General features: G+C 35.4%; 7 protein-coding genes across 11 annotated transcripts; 4 read left to right on the top strand and 3 right to left on the bottom strand.

Annotated features, from left to right (window-relative positions):
• The first annotated feature begins 2,487 nt into the window (after positions 1-2,487).
• Positions 2,488-6,691, top strand: schlank (ceramide synthase schlank). The gene is made up of 6 exons (XM_014356337.2): positions 2,488-3,224; positions 4,674-4,791; positions 4,874-5,317; positions 5,392-5,510; positions 5,586-5,730; positions 5,810-6,691. The coding sequence occupies exons 1-6, from the start codon at positions 3,046-3,048 to the stop codon at positions 5,927-5,929; spliced, it is 1,125 nt and encodes a 374-aa protein (XP_014211823.2). The 5' UTR covers positions 2,488-3,045; the 3' UTR covers positions 5,930-6,691.
• A 132-nt stretch (positions 6,692-6,823) lies between these two features.
• Positions 6,824-8,136, bottom strand: RpS30 (ribosomal protein S30). Its single transcript, XM_014356354.3, has 4 exons — positions 7,972-8,136; positions 7,715-7,811; positions 7,261-7,443; positions 6,824-7,024 (listed from the first exon to the last, which is right to left on the bottom strand). Exons 2-4 carry the CDS (start codon positions 7,787-7,789, stop codon positions 6,893-6,895), a joined length of 390 nt encoding a protein of 129 aa, XP_014211840.2. The 5' UTR covers positions 7,790-7,811; positions 7,972-8,136; the 3' UTR covers positions 6,824-6,892.
• Positions 8,137-8,226: 90 nt separating this feature from the next.
• Positions 8,227-9,510, top strand: TBCB (tubulin-binding cofactor B). Its single transcript, XM_014356358.2, has 2 exons — positions 8,227-8,477; positions 8,591-9,510. The coding sequence occupies exon 2, from the start codon at positions 8,656-8,658 to the stop codon at positions 9,367-9,369; it is 714 nt and encodes a 237-aa protein (XP_014211844.2). The 5' UTR covers positions 8,227-8,477; positions 8,591-8,655; the 3' UTR covers positions 9,370-9,510.
• Positions 9,511-10,328: 818 nt separating this feature from the next.
• On the bottom strand, positions 10,329-18,722 carry LOC106641801 (histone H2B). Its single transcript, XM_014356325.2, has 2 exons — positions 18,677-18,722; positions 10,329-10,705 (listed from the first exon to the last, which is right to left on the bottom strand). The coding sequence occupies exon 2, from the start codon at positions 10,698-10,700 to the stop codon at positions 10,329-10,331; it is 372 nt and encodes a 123-aa protein (XP_014211811.2). The 5' UTR covers positions 10,701-10,705; positions 18,677-18,722.
• On the top strand, positions 10,994-11,389 carry LOC106641845 (histone H2A). Its single transcript, XM_014356391.2, has one exon. It carries the CDS (start codon positions 10,994-10,996, stop codon positions 11,387-11,389), a length of 396 nt encoding a protein of 131 aa, XP_014211877.2.
• On the top strand, positions 11,743-13,722 carry LOC106641844 (glycerate kinase). The gene is made up of 2 exons (XM_089596044.1): positions 11,743-12,565; positions 12,693-13,722. Exons 1-2 carry the CDS (start codon positions 11,803-11,805, stop codon positions 13,697-13,699), a joined length of 1,770 nt encoding a protein of 589 aa, XP_089452170.1. The 5' UTR covers positions 11,743-11,802; the 3' UTR covers positions 13,700-13,722.
• LOC106641843 (small G protein signaling modulator 3 homolog) lies at positions 13,641-18,280 on the bottom strand. Of its 5 annotated transcripts, none has more exons than XM_089596041.1 (12): positions 18,066-18,280; positions 17,382-17,668; positions 16,934-17,308; positions 16,723-16,853; positions 16,422-16,655; positions 16,108-16,348; positions 15,924-16,021; positions 15,666-15,845; positions 15,480-15,590; positions 15,068-15,404; positions 14,859-15,023; positions 13,641-14,777 (listed from the first exon to the last, which is right to left on the bottom strand). In XM_089596041.1, the coding sequence occupies exons 1-12, from the start codon at positions 18,132-18,134 to the stop codon at positions 14,585-14,587; spliced, it is 2,421 nt and encodes an 806-aa protein (XP_089452167.1). In that variant the 5' UTR covers positions 18,135-18,280; the 3' UTR covers positions 13,641-14,584. The 5 variants fall into 5 exon arrangements, with proteins under 5 accessions (XP_089452167.1, XP_014211871.2, XP_014211872.2 ...); XM_014356385.2 differs by having other exon boundaries at positions 14,859-15,019; positions 15,094-15,404; XM_014356386.2 differs by having other exon boundaries at positions 14,859-15,019; positions 15,094-15,392.
• Positions 18,723-18,965: the final 243 nt, after the last annotated feature.

Raw genomic sequence — 18,965 nt, 5'->3', positions numbered from 1 at the left:
AAGCCCCCCTTTTCTTCCAAATTACGCAAAAAATAATTTGGAGGTCAAAAAACATGCTGCGAGAATCATGAGATTTTTCGTGTTTAAATAAACAACAGACGATGCAGAGCTTTTATGTTGCTCTGTTCGACCTTTTATGAGGCGTAACAACTTTTTTTTTTTTTTTTTTTTTTACTACCAGATCGCAGGTTTGGTTTATCTGTGGCCTGTTGGGAAAAATAATTACGCCGACACTGTATATATTATACACACGACGTTAAAAATAACGAATGCAAGTGAGAAAAAAAAAAATAGTTTCATCCTTACCCCGTTTTCAGTGCAGTTTTCTCATTGTATAAGTATGTGATGAAACAAAAATAATTTATTTCTACGGGGGGGGGGGGGAGTGACAAATGTAGACTGGAATCAACAAAAAGATACATATACAGTCCCTTTTTTTTCAATCAAAGTAAATTATGTAAAGAAAAAAAATAAAAAAGAATGCGGCGCTAAAAATGATAAAAACTTTTTTTTTGTCCAGAGATTGGGACCAATTTATTGTCCCGTGCACTGTTTTCCAACTCGGCGCAAAAAATTGTCGATTAAAATACGGCTCTCGAACTCGAGTCTCGCATTTTATCAACCGATAAATAATCATAATTGATGAAAAAAAGTAAAATTATCGTTTCAATTGAGTGTGTTTGACGTACACATTTGTAGAGCAGAGTTGCGAAAAATCTCTGCAGGCAGTTCAATGGACGGTACAATACAACCGATGAGCAATCAAGTTTTAAATATTAATTTGATTTAAAAAACAAAAAAGGAAAAAAAAAATTATAAGTCCCGAGCAATACTAGGTTAAACTGAATTTTCGTACGAGTCGATAATAACAACAACGTAACATGATCGTTATCGTTACCTCATGGCAAGTATTAAACTTGATAATAATGCACAGTACACACATGTTAGCACGTACAGCTGACGCACAAGAAGAAAAAAAAGCTAAAAAAAGGCTAATCAGCGGCTGCATGAAAAAAAAATATTGTTCGAGTAGTTGTGTACTTATCGTATACAGAATGCAAGATGTACTTTTATATTGTATATGCGCCGAAGCGAGAGATAAGTGGACGGCTTGTTGAGAAAGACTCGATAATTGCCACAGAAAGAGAAGGACGAGTATAAGTATATACATATTCCGTAATCGGATATATAGCCGAGAAAGAAAGGCGCGAGACCGGGAGTCCATTCAAGTTCGCGTCGCATAAATCGGTAGGTATTAGCCATTGGTATACTTGTATATATGCGGGGTGCCTGTACAAGAGAAAGAGAGAGAAGCCGGACAAAAGGGTGCTCCGTACATACGGCCACAAAGACGCTCTTCTCTTTTCTTGTCACATTTGAAAAAACAAAAAAAAAAAGAAAAAAAGAAAAAAAAAAATCAACCAGTTGAGCAATCTTAACGCTATGCTGCAAGTATCGCATACATGCTACGGAGTGGAAAATAAGTAAAGCCAAGAAATACGGCGGAGCAGCACAGGCAACTCTCAAGAGTATAATATATACCATTGGGCTATTTATACAAGCGGTATAACTCATTCGCGATGATAATTGTTGAAATGGTTCGGTCGAGTGATTCCTTAAAAGAAAAAAGGAAAAAAAAAAAAAAAAAACACCATCGATCGTGTTTTAGATCGGTTGCGTAGCTGATGGAAATACTTTTTATCGATTTGCCGCGGTACAAGTTCGGCAAGAGTTTTCGACACCGTTTGAGCGTTTTTTCCTTTTTTTTTTTTTAATCTATTATACTTGAACATTTCTTTATCTTGTTCTCGGTATAAAAAACATACCTATCCACTAAACTATATTTATACTTTCGTTATCTCATTTTGACAAATGCGTGCCGATACAAAATATACCACATGTATATGCGTTATTCAAGAAAATGTAACATCATAATATATATACCCATCCGTGTGTGTTTCAATTTTATTTCAGGGCATCGGCCCCTATGATGGGTTCCCACACTTTTTTTTCTTCTTTTCCTCTCACCCCCATCACCGGCATACTTTGTTATTGTTCAAAACACGTCACGCTCTGGCCCTCCTTCGTTGGCACATTGACAATAATTGTAGTAGGTACTACGAAAAATTAACAAAATATAGGAGAACGCACAAAAAAAGCCGGGAGTGATTGAATGCCGGTAGAAAAATTCCTTTCCTCAGAAATCACATTAGTTCAAAAATGCAACAGAGTAAAAAATAAAACGGTATTTGAAATATTATTATTATTATTATTTTTTTTTTTTTAGATAATGCAAGAAAAGGTGCGGTATATACTCGCGTCTGACGAGCCGAAAGAGAGAGAGAGAGAGTGACGGCGGGGGTGGCGCGTGTGTGTATACTCAAGTATGTTGGTATTGGTGTAAATACATATACTGTTGTTGCTGCTCTCGTGTGTGTCGCCGCCGCCAATGTGGTAGTGGTACGTACATACAGGCTTATACATCGTTTTTCCCTCCAGGAGGCAGAGCAGGCCTGCAAGCCAGGCCAGCTGCCCGTAGCTTATAGTTTATGGTCATTTAACTTGTAGTTGGTAAACAACAACGTATAGGTTTATGTAGGCCGGTATGCATAAACACAACAGTGAATTGAGTGAACATTTATGAAAAAAAAGAGGGCGACGATACAGTCCAGTGAGTTATACCTATCTACACGTTTTCTCCAAAATTTCGGAGTCTGAAACATTAAATATACTTACCTATATACACACGTACACATATATAGGTACCCATCATCGTTACTATCGTTACATCGTCGTCTTTTTCTCTCGCGTGTTCGTGGTGTGTTGTACTGTTGTTACTGTTGCTGTTATTGCATCTATATGTATACATTAATGGGTACATCTACATGCAATTTGATTTCTCAACAAACACGCACTTAGACGAAGAAAAAACAAAAAAAACAGGCGTATGCTGTGAAAGCACAAGAGTTAACGAGGTTACTGTCGGGTGTGCAACGATTGAGCGAGCAATAAATATATACGGTAGAAAAAGCCAAGCGATCAAGGATGGAGCTAGCTCGCAACTTTTCTCAGATCTTTTGGTCACCGGATGTCTGGCTCCCACCGAACGTCACCTGGGACAACATCGCCCCAACGCCCGAGAACAGATTCGCCGACTACCGGCACCTCGTCTACCCCATCCCGATGGCCCTCGTCGTCCTCGTCCTTCGATACGCCCTCGAACGGTACGTTCACAACTTATCCTAAACATGATGTGGGCACTCACATGTCTGTTGCTTACTTTACTCATTTAACTAGCCAATTTTATATATCCTTTGTTGACTTTTTTTTTTTCCTCCTTCCTAATTTACTTTATCTTTCGCATGTTTATTGTTTTTTAACCGTTATTCTCATCTATTACTACTTTTCCTTTCCTTGCGGCTTCACAAAACCTCTACTTTTTCACTAGTTTTCAACCATGGACTTGCAAAATATTTAGGAGGCTCGTCCTCGAGGACGAGTAAGTGCGTTAGGGGTATTGCAAGGTTAGACACGAACGAACAGTGTGGATTATACACTTACTTTTTTCCTGACTTCCTTCTTTCATTCATTCATTGCTACAACGGATACTCACTTTCTTGATGCTTTTTTTTTTTTTTGGGCGTGCAACTTTGAGCGCGATGTGATAAGTATGATTGATCCTTATTTACATAAATTACTTAATAGTCCGTTCTTTTTTCATTACGTGTCAGAATTATGCTCACGTCCTTGAAAGGAACTACTTAGTGGAATGTGTCTTGCAGAGAAGGCAGGAAGGAGTAAGTAGTCGGTTGATGCGCGATATTTTTTTTTTTTTTTACGATATCCTTTCTTTACAAAAATACTTGGTTTTTGTAATTATAATTCTTTTCTTTTTTTTCTTCCAAGTGAAAGTTGTAAAAAAAAAAATTTTCAGCTCTCGTGAATCGAAAATGAGACTTAATATTTCAAGACAATCAATGTTTCATGTTTTATTTTTTTATTTATTTTTATTTACAAGGACTATTGAAACATTGCTTCACATTACCTAATTTACCATGTCCGACGCTTCTATGATAAGATTTTAAACGAGCTTCCCTGATGGTGTTTTAAATAATTCACTTTGAGCTGAATTATTGGTAATTCAAATTCGCTGATAAGAGACAAAACAGAAGTAGCCCTATCTCGTAATTTGAATGACTTAATTTTATTTTAACTTTATGTAGTACTAACGAAAAAGTTACTTGTCTCTACAAGCAGATTCGTGGATTCGTAGATCTTGCGATTTATTTTTGTGGCGTATCTTTCTTTTATGGTACTAAAATGGCCAACTCAAATATCTGTGCCTGGTTATTATCAACTTTTAAAAAATATACTAAATTACCTTTTAATTGTATTCCATGACTATAATAAATTTGGCAGTGATCGGTGTTTTAATAATATTTATAATCTTTTGTGAAATATTGATTTTTGTTTTACTTATTTACCAAAACCTTTCGACCTATCAGCCAGTGATTAATACTTATCATTTGAACAAGAAACGAAAAAAAATATAATTTGAGTTGTGAGTTGGTATGTTCATAATCCGATCGATCTTCACTTTTTTTAAGACTAATAAGCTTTAAAAAAATTTTAATTTTCATGAGAATTTCTTAACTATAAAAATTTTGTTTCAGATTTTGTTTTTCACCATTTGGTAGGTACATAGGTATTAAATCAAACAGTTCAAAAAAAGCTCCACCAAATGCTATTTTAGACAAGGCTTACAACGGAAAGAAAATTAAGCAAAAGCAGGTAAAAATGTTTGATCAACTATCAACTATTCAATAATTATTAAGAGCTAAGCACTATTGTCAGATAAATTTTAAAATTACAGATTACTGCCTTGGCTAAACAATTAGACTGGACTGAGAGACAAGTAGAGAGATGGCTGAGACTGAGACGTGCTCAGGACAAGCCTTCAAAACTGACCAAATTCTGTGAGAGTAGCTGGAGGTGCCTGTATTATACCTCTGCCTTTCTTACTGGCCTATATATTCTTTGGGACAAACCATGGCTGTGGGATATCAATCATTGTTATTATGGTTATCCATATCACTCTGTATCTAATGATGTCTGGTGGTACTACATGCTATCCATGTCATTTTACTGGTCACTGAGCTTTTCTCAGTTCTTTGATGTTAAGAGAAAAGATTTTTGGCAAATGTTTGTACATCACATTGCAACTATTGTTCTTATGTGCTTCTCCTGGGTTGGCAATCTAACTAGGATAGGATCCCTTGTGCTTCTGGTTCACGATAGTGCCGACATTTTCTTGGAAGTGAGTTACATTTTTACCTTAACAGCGCAATTTATTAAAATAGACTTTTGTTTCTATTTAAAACGTCTTTCTAGGGAGCCAAAGTCGCCAAATATGCGAATTATCAAAGGCTTTGTGATGGCTTGTTTGTCATTCTTACAATTGTATGGATTATTACAAGAATGGGTGTTTATCCATTCTGGATTATCTATAGGTACGTCTTCGTAAGAGTAAAACAATTGATTTTAAAATTTATTTAAAATTATAACATAAAAAAACATGTTTGCAGCACTTCAGTTGAAGCACCAAAAATATTGCCCATGTTTCCAGCTTACTATATATTCAACTCATTGCTGAGTTTGCTGCTGGTCCTACATGCCTTTTGGACGTATCTTATTTTAAAGATAGCTTACAATGCATTTAATGCCGGACGGGTATTTACTTTTACTTGATTCAACATCTTAGCCATTCCAAGTATTTGATTAGCTACCATTTTCATACTCGTAATTTCAGATGGAAGGAGATATCAGAAGTGATAGCAGTGAAGAAATTTCCGAAGAACTTAATGGAGCAGCAACAAACAATGTTGGTAATCACATTAGTAATTCAAACATAAGGCAAAAGCAGAATTAAATTGCTCATAATAGATTAAGCGTGTTTATAAAAATAAAAAAAAGGTATTACTCTGATCAAGAGAGTGGACCGGCTGTTGATATTAGTTTCTCGAAGTAATGTCATAAAGGAACGAATATTAGAAGATGCAAGAAAATTTTTGTAATTAATGTAATTAGAAAATATTTAGCTCGAACGAATTGTGAACCATCTCGGGAAACTCGAGGTTTCACGGACATACAATCGATTCCAATCTTATTTTCTAATATATAAGAGCGCTTTTATACGATATTAGTCGTGAGAGATTGTCGTAAAGTTGTCGCCTGTTAAAAAAAAAAAAAAAAAAACGTCATTACTAAATAGCAAAATATTAAATTGTTGCGAAGTGTTGTATATGAATATTTTTATGGAGTATTTTTCACTTATTTTTTCAAACATCTTTGATTCGCCAAGATGTATATTTTATATTGTGCACTCGCCAGTTTGTATGGTAAAATGTTAATTCACAGTATTTACTTTTATTTTGTAAAATTAAGCGCCACTACAAATGACTTTTTTATTTTGAAGAAAAAAAAAAGGAAAGGGCTTGAAAATCAAACGGCCAACAATTATTTAAATCTAGTAACCAACATCTATACTTGTGTACACAATATTTTTGTGCTACTGAACAAGCTTTCCTAAACGAGTTTTTTTTGTACATCCAAAAATATCAGCGAATAAATGGAATTAAGTTTTTTCGATAATGGCTCTTTTCAGAATGTATCTTACAGAGTTATTGTCAACGCGCAGTTAAAGGGATTTTTCCCTTTAAATGAAAATGAAAAAAAAAAAAAAAAAAAAAAAAAAAAAAAATACTAATTTCCAAACAACACATTCACTAATTTTTAAAATAACTGAATAAAACATAACTTTGTTCAAAATTTGTATTGATTTATTTTTTCCTTAATAATTATGGATTTTTTAAATCATATAAGTAATAAATGCTTATGAATTGGGGTTGGCATTCGGACCACGTCGGCGGCCATATGTTTGTACAACATTGACGAATCTACGATTGTACTGAATTCGTCTCTTTGCACGTCCAGTCTTTTTCTTACTTTTTTCTTGCTTTTCAACCTGTAAAATGGACCATGTTACTATCCAATAGAATTAAACTTGAATAAAATGTTTACAATATTTTGTAATGAAAACAAATTCAGAGTTCATAAAAATATTTTACTGTGCATTTTGTGCTTTTATTATAATTAAAAATCGATGTATTAAATGCGAATTCTGATTTGAATAAAAAAAGAAAAAAGTCAAATGTAATTAAATCAAGTAAATAGATAAAAAAAGGTATTTAATATTTATACCTTTGGTGTTTGTCCTTTGACTTTGCCAGCACGAGCCAAGGATCCATGGACTTTACCTCCAAGAAGATGAACATTTAAATCAAGAGTATCTGTAGCCAACTCTTTTACAAGGATGTCATCACTAAGAATTGTACTAGCACAGGAAAGAGTGAACTCATCATTTTGAAATGCTGTGAGTTTTGCCTGCAGAAAGAGTTAAACAAAATATTTATGGAGTGTTTTTAACTGTTCATCAACTCCTGATTGCTTGAGATTTTCACTACTTTAGCATCATTACTCATTCTGATACTCCATCTGTTTAAAATTATCAGATTACCATGTAATCTCTAAACTAAAAAATCTTGCAATAAGTCAGAATGAAAATTTTCGTCATTCATCTCAATTGTAACAGCTATGATCACATTGATAAAAAATTAAATTAAAAATTGTCTTTTTAAAAAAATCAAGTTCTAACCTTAATATGGGCGATGGTCTCGTCGGGATGGCACTCTAAGACGTGCGTCTCCTGTTCCCTTATAAACAACTGCATTTTAAATAACTTGACTGATTACCTGCATAAGAATAAGAACAATCAAGATTATGATGCTAAAAAAAATAACGATGCACGAGAACAATCTTATTCGCGCATGTAAAAGCCTACACTACAGATATATTTTCAGTTTGATAAGTCAAAAAACGTTAATCAAGAATAAAACAAAAATATACACTTACTTTAGAGTCTTTACAGGTAGATACCACGCCGTAACACACTTGAAATTAATATTTGGTATGACTCACTTCGATCTTTATACATATGCTTGTTTATAATGACCTATTACATTACCTACTTAATTACTAGCAAAATATGAAAAATGAAAATAGGTATCACATTAACAAACGCACATAGTCGTCGCTGGTGATTGGTTCAACCAATGCATAGCATACAACGATACAACTCACGAACTCACTCCCAAAAAAAAACACATCATCTGACACAAGTCACACAAGTCACAATGTAGATTTATATATTAAATGAATGTCACAAGTCGTCAGAGCATTGTCAATTTGTCAGCACACCAAAGCATCGCGCCATCGCCGCTCGGCCCACTGCACGACGGAATCGGAGTTGCATGTAAACAAAGTCGAGAAGCTACTTTCACAGGTTAATTATTCATTCAGCATAAAAAGCATATTAATGTTGGTATGAACAAATCATTGAAGTACCTGCGTAATAAACCGTAAGTAAATGTTTGTCAAGAAATATTCATTTAAGATTATAATTTATAATATGCAATTTGCATTGTTGGTTAGCAAACTACACTTTTCTTAGCAAACCGCATCTTTTTTTCAGATCACAATTATAATTGGGGTAATGATACTTTTTTCGTTAAAAACAAATAAATACCAACTTTAAGAATGAGTAGCTCTGAGTTTTTAAACCTGATCGTAACGAATTCCAACAATGACTCATACTCAGTTGAAAGGAGATTTAAGAAGGATGTAACAATAGCAGAATTTAAAAACAAATTGGAGCTTATAGTTGGATGCCAGTCGAATTTGATGAAGCTAGAGATTTATAACAAAAACGATGACATCGTGTGCCAGCCAAACGAGAATGATCGAACACTTGGCTCGTACCCTGTGGATGATGGTATGAGAGTTCATGTTGTTGGCGATAGTGAACAGACTAATGAGGAAGGAGTCAGAAAGTTTGAATTATCCCAAGAAGAGTATTCAAAGAGATCAGATACGTTAAAGGCATTTCTGAAAGAGCACAAATTGGGAAAGTACGATGAGGAAGAAGCCAAAAAAAAGGAAGAACAAAAGCAGCAGGAGTTGAAAAACGAAGAGCGTCTTTTGAGTGCCATGAAAGTAGGTGACAGATGCGAAGTGATTGTTCCTGGAAATCCAAAGCGTAGAGCAACTGTGATGTACATTGGAAAGACAGATTTCAAAAGCGGATGGTGGGTTGGAGTCAAGTATGATGAGCCATTTGGCAAGAATGACGGATCAGTGGCTGGCAAAAGGTACTTTGAGTGTTTTGATAAGTATGGAGGATTTGTTAAGCCAACATGTGTTGTGGTAGGCGATTTTCCTGAAGAGAGTATTGATTTGGACGAAGAATTGTGAGAATTCCCAGGATAATTTTTTTTTCCCCCAATTATATTTATATCATTCTTTTTGGCAAACTAAATGATTAGCAATTGCAAAATTGATGTATGAATGTAACAAAGGTTTTACATAAATAAACTTCTTAATTTTTTTATACAAGTTCTTTAAATAATAGTTATCCATGTTTATCATTAAATAGCGGATTATAGGATGCGTCCACAGAATTTAGTGATATACTGTTGTTTTTAATTCGATCAAATAAGTATATGATTTCATATGTGAATCAATTAAACTAATATTCCTAACCATGAGTGTCTTAAAAAAAAATAACAAAAAGGTATTTATCAAAATTGACGTTTCGTACTTATAATGATTGAATTAGGCGCAGTCCTACTGATAGAAAGGAAAAAAATGTGTTATTAAAATTTAATTTAAGCACAAACTATCTGGTTATATATCTTTGCAGTTGATGCAGATATAATTAAGTAACCCGCGATGATCTGGAATAGCCGGGGTGTCTAGGAAGATCTTCTCTTCCTCGCTCCTTCAAACAAAAAAAAAAAAAAAAAAAAAAAAAAAAAAAAAAAAAAAAAAAAAAAAAAAACCCGCGATGATCTACAATTGTCTTGGCTTTTCGCTATGACTTCAAATAGAACTATGTTATCAATTTATGTAAGGGATAATAATAGTTATCCTACAACATCCTTGTTTAAAAAATTGTTTAGATTTATAAGCCTATTTGCATATACTACGAGTCTACTGTGATTTTATTTCGTAACTCGTGTTTATGAAATCGGGTACTACTTTATTGTTATTGCCCTTGGCTAGATAAATAATTCAACGAATTCATGTTAAAAAAAAATTGCATCGATTCCGTTCATACGACGTACACTTCTTTTTGATGGCTTCGAAGGTTCCAACATTTGAAACATTTGTTGGCCCTGAAAAGGGCCGATTTTTTACATGCTTAAGCATGTTTATTTGGAGCTGGTGTATTTCGTCACGGCTTTAGTGCCTTCGGAGACGGCGTGTTTGGCAAGTTCACCAGGAAGTAGGAGCCGAACGGCCGTTTGGATCTCCCGAGAGGTAATGGTCGATCTCTTGTTGTAGTGGACCAGGCGAGAAGCTTCGGCAGCTATGCGCTCGAAGATGTCGTTCACGAAGCTGTTCATTATCGACATGGCCTTGGAGGAGACTCCAGTATCCGGGTGCACCTGCTTCAGGACCTTATAGATGTACATGCCGTAGCTCTCTTTCCTCTTCTTGGAGCGCTTTTTCTTGTCTACCTTGACGATGTTTTTCACAGCCTTGTCGCTTTTTTTCTCAACTTTGGAAGCTTTGGGTGCCATGGCTGGTCAACTACTTGATGAATGCAACTGTACGATGTAACAATCATTCGGAAACTGCATCTATGGGGAAGTTTTTTTTCATCGCAAGATTTCATTCTCAACAGCTACTCCGAACCAATCAGAGCGTACATGACCATTCTCTCCCCCCTCTACATCCGACTTTACTGTCATTGGTTCGGAGTAGCTACGGTAGGGCACGACCGAAAAAAAATATGCACTAAAAAAATTGCCATCTTCAATTCAGTATCATCTTGACTCTTGGCGAATAAAGTTGTACCGTTTAAATCTTCAAGATGACTGGATCTGGACGCGGAAAAGGTGGTGCGGGTAAGGCCAAGGCGAAGCCAAAGTCGCGCTCTTCTCGAGCTGGACTCCACTTCCCGGTTGGTCGCATCCAGCGACATTTGAGGAAAGGCAACTATGCCGAGCGAGTAGGTGCTGGTGCCCCGGTATACTTGGCCGCCGTTCTCGAGTACTTGTCCGCCGAAGTCCTGGAGTTGGCAGGCAATGCAGCTCGAGACAACAAAAAGACGAGGATCATTCCTCGTCATCTCCAGCTGGCCATCCGCAACGACGAGGAACTGAACAAGCTGCTCGCCAACGTCACGGTTACTCAAGGAGGTGTTCTGCCCAACATCCAAGCTGTCCTGTTGCCTAAAAAAACCGGAAATAAAGATTCCGCTGAATAAAATCGAAAATCTACAATCGGCCCTTTTCAGGGCCAACAATTTGATCTCTACGTGGACAGCATTCTAATTCACAAGTGAGCTGTATAGTGTATACACTGCTCTGCATGTTGCATCATCTACAACTATATGTACATAACCGCCCTGAGCCTAAAAATTTAATGCGTACAGTTGAGCTACACAAACGCAATGAGCGAAGACGAAAATCAGTTTTAACTTGGCTATGGTGAGAGACGCGCGGGACTGTTGATTCGGTACGTTATCTACATAAACCAATGAACCGATTCAATCGCAATTCGTTAGCTAATCTAACCTACATAGTTGTTTCCGATTATACCAAATGTATTGATACAATAAACAAATACCGTTTTAGTAGTAGGTCAAAATCAAGTGCAGTACGTAAACGTGATATCCTGATGGACGTGGACGCAAATCTCAGTCGAACCGTGAAATCGGAGCTTCGACAAGTCGTGGATGAAAGTTTGTCCTCGGTAATGCCGAGCGTGTTGATCAAGAAAAACGTCCGCTACGACGGGAGCAATTTAATAGTCCACGGTCTGCCCTACCCTCTCAATGACGACGTTCACATAGTGGGCTTCGGAAAAGCGGTCGGGGGTATGGCTTACATGTTGGCTGATCTGCTGGGTCCAAGACTCAAGGGCGGCATCCTCTCGGTGCCAGAGTTGATGAGCTCTGAACCAAAAGTGCAGCCCGAGATTGACAAAGACTTGGCTGAATTCCCTGAAATAAGGGAACAGGAGATCCAGCAGTTGCAAATGCTCAAGAGATCGAAAATTATCGAGTACCGGGAAGGTGCGAAAGATAACCAGCCGGATGATGCCTCGTATTCCAATACAAAGCACATTATAAAGTATGTGCAAAATTTGGGGAAAAAAGATACGCTATTGTTGCTGATATCAGGTGGTGGATCTTCTTTGCTTTTTGCTCCAAAACCACCCATGACGTTTGAAGAAAAGCGAGATCTTTGTAAGCGTCTACAAAATTCTGGAGCTAGTATTGGTGAGTTGAACGTTGTGAGAAAGCAAATGTCGAGGGTCAAAGGTGGTGGATTGGCCCTAATGGCTTATCCTGCCAAGGTGCTGGCACTTATTTTGTCGGATGTTGTTGGTGACCATCTGGAAATTATTGCGAGTGGCCCAACATGTCCTACCCCTGAAGGTAATAAAATAATTTAGTTAGCTTTTGTTATTAATTTTGCTTTATGCAATGAGTACACATTAAGTTTTACGCTCTTTTTAAATAGGTAACACGTAAGTGTGTTATTCCAAAGAATTTTCTATTTTAGGCAACAGAGTTGAATCAATAAACATTTTGAAAAGGTACAATCTCTATCACACTTTGTCCGAGGAAGTGAGAAGAGAAATTTTTGAGAAAGTATATTGCTTAGACACTTCCTTGATATCTAATGGTAAATTCAACTTTGTGGAAAATATTATAATTGGGAACAATGAAAGTGCGCTTGAAGCTTCAGCAAAAGCTGCACAAAAATTAGATCTGGAAGGAGTAATTTTGTCAAATACGGTTGAAGGAAATGTAAAAGATGTCAGTGTTGCCTATGCCCAGTTAGCTGAAAGCATTTGTAATGCTTTGGACAAAGGTTTTTCCAATAAAGAGGATTTCATTGCCGAAATTTCGAAACACGATGTTAGTGTTTTAAACCTCAACAAAGAGAAACTCGAAAAAGCTTATGAAGCTTTCACATCACTGAGAGAAGGAAAAGGCGTTTTGTTGTTGACTGGAGGAGAGCCTACTGTTGTTGTTGAAGGAGATGGCAAAGGTGGTCGAAATCAAGAATTGGCCCTTCAATTTTCCCTCGACTGGCTCAGTCAAATTGCTAAAAAACCAGAATTGTCCCGATACTTTGTTGAATTTTTGAGTATTGCTACCGATGGACAAGATGGTCCGACTGATGCTGCTGGCGCCTTTGGGAAACCTGGAATTAATCCCAAGATGACCCTGCTGATGCAAGATTTAAAAGACGAAAAAAAAAAAACATCTGATACCAAAAAATTACAGGCAATAGATAAAAAAATTCAGGAAGTTACATCAATGTTACCAGAGAATGTTTTGCAAAGAAATGACACGTACAGCTTTTATTCCAAATTTGAAAATGGCAAAAATCATTTGAAAACTGGCCCTACTGGTACAAATGTAATGGATCTTAACTACATTTATTTGCGAAAGAGAGATTGCGATTGTGACATCCCTGGAGTAATCAAAATCAATACACCAGTAGAAGTTAATAATTTTTTATTTGATCAGTCTGAAGAGGGCTGTGAAAAAGACGAGTAATACAAAAGCCCAAATAATATATATTTTCGTACCTTCATTGTTATATAGTATTTACAATATTTTTTAATAAATTATTCTTTGATTATACATATATATTTTTTCGTATGAGTAGTATACATAAATTTGTTTACAAATTGAAAACTGTTGAACGCACTTTGATCTTTTTACTCTTTTGCGGCATCATTTTGTTTAACGCTAAATGTAATAATACATACTGATCGTGTGTCTCTAGTCGTCGTCAAGTTTATCTTGTTATTAAAATATTTCACAGGACGGACACAAGGCTCGGAAGAAAGAAATTCGCTTAATATTGATTGCAATTCTTTCAACAAGTCTTTGAAAAAATTTTTTTGTAGCTATAACACGCACACTATTACAACGAAATATTCAGAATAACAAATGAAAAAGATATACTTTTAATTTACAGTAATTCAACTATTGTCTAATGTGATTAACAGGTACTTGAATAAATTCATGAAAGTCCTATTTTTCATAGGAATCAGGTAGGAAAAATGTTAAAATCCTATTCATTTTTTTCAACATTCACAATCTGTATAAAAATCTACAGTAAGTCTATAATATTGCACATAAATTTTTTACAAACAAAATTTCAATCACAAAACTCTTAATATGTAGGTTAATAAAATCAAAGCTCCACCATAAACTAATACACCTAAAATATTTCAATTCAATAAAAAATTTGGTCAATTTAAATGGATGTATAAACAAGCTATATATTATCGTATGCATTGAATTACCACGCAAAACTATTAAAAAATTATATTTTTAATTTAAACGTCAAGTATACTTGGGAATTATTTCCGTAGTACATACTTAAGTTTGATTAAAAAAAAAAATTAAGAATCTGAAATATAATGACCATTTTTACAGATCCCAACTGAAAAGGTGATGCTTTACAAGCATATCGCGTACTCCATCTTTTAGCGGCTGTGATTGTTCTTTCTTGGGAGGAAGCTCCCAATCTGGGTTTAAATTAAATGCAAATTGACTTAATGTGCGAAGTTCACATTTGATCTGTACCCAGCCTGGGCTATTTACAAAACTCCAAGGATGATACCTATCGAAGAATTTCAATTTTATTAGAAATACATCGTGTAAATGTGATAACTGATGATAATATACTTTACAATTTTCATACCACTTTTGTACAACTTCGATACAAGAGCACAGTACTTCTAGCCACAAATGCAAAACTTGCTCATTTAGTCCCAGACAAATGAGAGATCGAAGTTTAACATCCATTTGCGCATGTGCATTGTCATGTGTTAAATTAATAGATTGAACACAGCGATACAAAAGCTGAGATAAATTAAATAAATACGTTAAATATGATTTAATTAAAATTTTAAGCTTGATATTCTTTCGCTATTTACCTCTTCTGGGGTGAGAACTTTGCCATCTTCATCTAATCGATATGTTTTGCAAAGAATAAGTCTACTGTAAACTGAATTAAAGTCTTTTTCAACCTCTCGATTCGAGGCCTCTTCGATGAAAAGCCATGGATGGCATGGACCTCCTAAAAATGAAGGCCTTTTCATTCCCTGTTCAAGGACTGCTTTTACAGCTGGACATAGTCCACCACGAACAAGATCCGTAACTGCTTCGCTCACCGCATCATCACCAACGCAGGTATACTGCTTACTTCTTTCGTCGAGAAGTTCCACAAATTTTGCTGGAAACCACCCTTTTAAACAGGATATATATGCGGTCACTTATAAAACTATGTAAGTAGCGTTACATTTCAAAAATAGCGTCATACCTCTGAGTCCGTTCAATTCGCCAACCCAGCAATGCTCGTCTTTTTGACTGATAATGGTGATGATGTCGTTTTTTCTGAAACCAAGTTCATCATCGTCGTGTCGTTCAAAATCTAAAACAAAAGTTACGATTTAGTTACATTAAGTATTCATTCAATTTTCCTGTGCAGAAGAGTATTTATTTTTACCAAGTAATGCCTTAGCACGCCGTTTTCGTGTTCGCGAGACATTAATGTAATTATCATGATCCTTTGCATGACTTTCCATACTATAATCTGCAGTCAATGATATGTTACTGTATTTAGGATCAAGATTAATAAAATGTCTTGAAACTTGAAGAACAGATTCTCTGAGATCAACTAAAATTTCTGGCGAATGTAAGAAAATTTTTTTAATTTACGAATATTAGTCCAAGCAAAAGAATTATAAAGCTCAACTAAAATTACCGGTTTGTCTAATATTTTTACATTTTATATCGTCTTCAGTCTCGTCGCTCCCAAACAAAAACGATTGTAGCATAGATTTACTTCGTTTCAGTTGCCTTCTATACAAATTTAATCAAAATTTTAGATTACATTTTTACGCAAAATAGTCGAATGCATTCAACGAATTAATCATCTATCAACTGACCTGTTTAGATGCTGTTTAGGTAAATTCGGAACGGCTTCAGGATTACCGACTAGGCCGCCCTGATCTACCATTAAATACGCCAAATGCCGCCTTCGATGCGTCTCCACAAGAGCATTTGTTAACGTTTTACTAACTTTAAATGAAATATCTAAAAGTTGGTCCACATCAATGATATCGCCAGGAATGTCTGATAAGGCGTTAAATATTTGCGCCGAATTTTCCAAATCCTTTAACTCTGTCTCTGTCATTTATAAATCTCTTTTATTACATTATAACTTGATTATATTGTCAACTAGATTTTTTTCTAAGCTCACCTTTTATTTTTAACATTCCCAAAGTAATTTGAAATAGTACAATTGATCCATCACAGAGAAATAGATCCCAGAGTCTCAATAAAATTTTCATGTGAACAACAGAGGCAAATAACGTTAAAAACCAATTTAGTGTTATCAAACTAAGCTCGATATCGTGTTGGGTAAGTATTTGATCAATGTTGGGGAGGTAATTCGTGATTAAAGATCTCAAAACGCGTTGATCAGCTTGAATGCCTGAAACACCACAGAGTTATAGGCATAAACTTTAAATCTATAATTTTGAAAAATAAAGCATACGTACCTATTAGAGTCGATGAATAGTATGAAGCTGGTAGTAAGTCTTCAACGATTGTAGCCAGCATCCAAAATGCGTCTTCTTCCTCAAGAAGCAAAAGAAGTGAGGCGGCTATGAAGCCAGTTCCTTGACAGTACCTATGTAAAACAATATGTCGCATACAAAAACTTATTCTTATCTTCAAGATAAGCAGAGGATTTTTGTTCAAGACATTTACCCAATATCCGGATATAACCAGGCAAGACCTCGAAGAACGCGTCTTAATCTAGGAATTCCAGTGCTATGTAAATTATTGAAGCAAGCATTTGTCGGCATTGTTCTTAGCAAGTCTTTTTCTATTTGTTTGCTGGTCATTAAAGCATCACTACTAGAGGCTTTTACAATGTCTCTGTACGTCGTCTCCGATGTGACCTTCTTTTGCAAAGCTCCCGACATTCTCATCCATACTTGTGGCCTCAGAGAATGTGGAATTCCTTGATGGACCATTTCTCGGAGTTTTTCAGTGCGAGTCAAGGTATTTTCAACTTGCTGCCATGTGAATTCCGAAACATCCTTGTTATGATTGAATTCCAGTACTGATACCCACTGAAGTCTATGCAAAATATTCAGTTTTTTGTTTAAAACGTTTCAAGTTTAATTATAATTACATAAATATTATAAATCACCTCTGTTGAGGATCTTCCACAAGTGTAATATTGATGAGTTTCTTGGCATTTTGGTCTGCAGCATCTTCTTCGTCTACTTTGAAACCAAATTCGTCAAATTTGTATTCATCTGTTGGATTATCTGGATTGTTGGGCTGATTAAGTTTGGCCAGCATATCCTGTGGCCACATAGAAGGGGTTAAGGCTGAAAAAGCACCTCCTGGTGTCGGTGATAGCGCTTCTTCACCGTTGAGCCCATTGCTGTCAATATCAAACTCATCATCGGAGACAGCTGTTTCTAAGTTTTTCTGAAACACATATGCAATTTCAACGTCAATAAAATTTAATCATAGAGCACTATTGCAAAGTATATTCCACATTCTCAACAAAAAATATGTGACAAACTAAACATTAAGTTATTTCCTAAAAATTAAATGATTTACAATGGAACTTGAGATAAACTCATTCTTTCAACATCAAAAGGATTATGTATTAAAATCAAACTACAGTAGAAAGTTAAACATTCAGCATCAAGGTGAGTAATATGTCATTTTGTCAACGTTCATTATTTCTCTCAATTGTCGATTAAAATAAGAGTTACATCTGAATAGCGAAAAAATTACAAAATTTAAACAGTTCACTGCAAGAATAAGCCTTAAGAGTAAAACGTCATCGAAACACAAGGAAATCTCGAAAAATATTTACATTGTGGTCGTCTTTGCCAACATAACCATCGTGATCACGCACATTGAATAACGATTTGGCGATATCCATCCTACATTTACAATAAGGCTCAATTAACGGATTAATTTGAATCACTTGGTTTCTACATGTTGTCTGATAACGTGGGAAAATTTAATTTATCAACGAAATTATCAGAACTATTAAGTGTGTCGCAATGGTGCTGTGGTAATGTTGACAGACTGTCAGTATAGCGTATACGCTACTATATATATAGCAGACCATATACCTGAGTATGTATATGTAGAACATGTTAATAGTGCTTGTTTGTATGTATAACATCTATATTTAAATGCCATTAACTCATATTTTATAGGAGAATCTAAATTTATTACATGTATTATTTATTGCACAAGTTTGTGTAGCATAAATTTACTGTACAAGATTTATACACCTACACATATTCAAGCACACGACTTGAAACTTGAAACGGCCTCAAACTTGCTAAATTGTATATTGTAGAAAATTTATTTTGATAATAATTTTTACAAAATTTTTATTAAAAAAAAGTCCAATCAAAGCACATTTATCGAAATTATGTTTGGATTTAAAAAAAGGGGATGGAATATTTGTATTTTTACCTAGTAAGTGTTGGGACGCACGAGAAAAAATAAATCTTACGCTTACATCCGTATTTTCCCTTTTTTAAATTTCGCGCTTCAAATATGGCGACAAACTAATTAATAGAGTACATTCTCCAGGAGTTAGCTCCCCCTCTGCCGTCCGCCATTTTCAGTCGATACAGTGCGCGCGCGGCATGAGTCAAAGTCAAACTCAGTTCATTCTCTTTTTATAATGTTTACTTAATCAAAACCTTAACAGATATGTGAAAAAATATTCAATTTAATGACTAACAAAAGTGAC

The sequence above is a fragment of the Copidosoma floridanum genome, unplaced genomic scaffold (assembly GCF_036245765.1).
Source record: "Copidosoma floridanum isolate Cflo_tuat_1 unplaced genomic scaffold, Cflo_Japanese_pri ptg000029l, whole genome shotgun sequence".
Taxonomy (NCBI): Eukaryota; Metazoa; Arthropoda; class Insecta; order Hymenoptera; family Encyrtidae; genus Copidosoma; species Copidosoma floridanum.
This window is presented reverse-complemented; position numbering and strand designations above follow the sequence as displayed.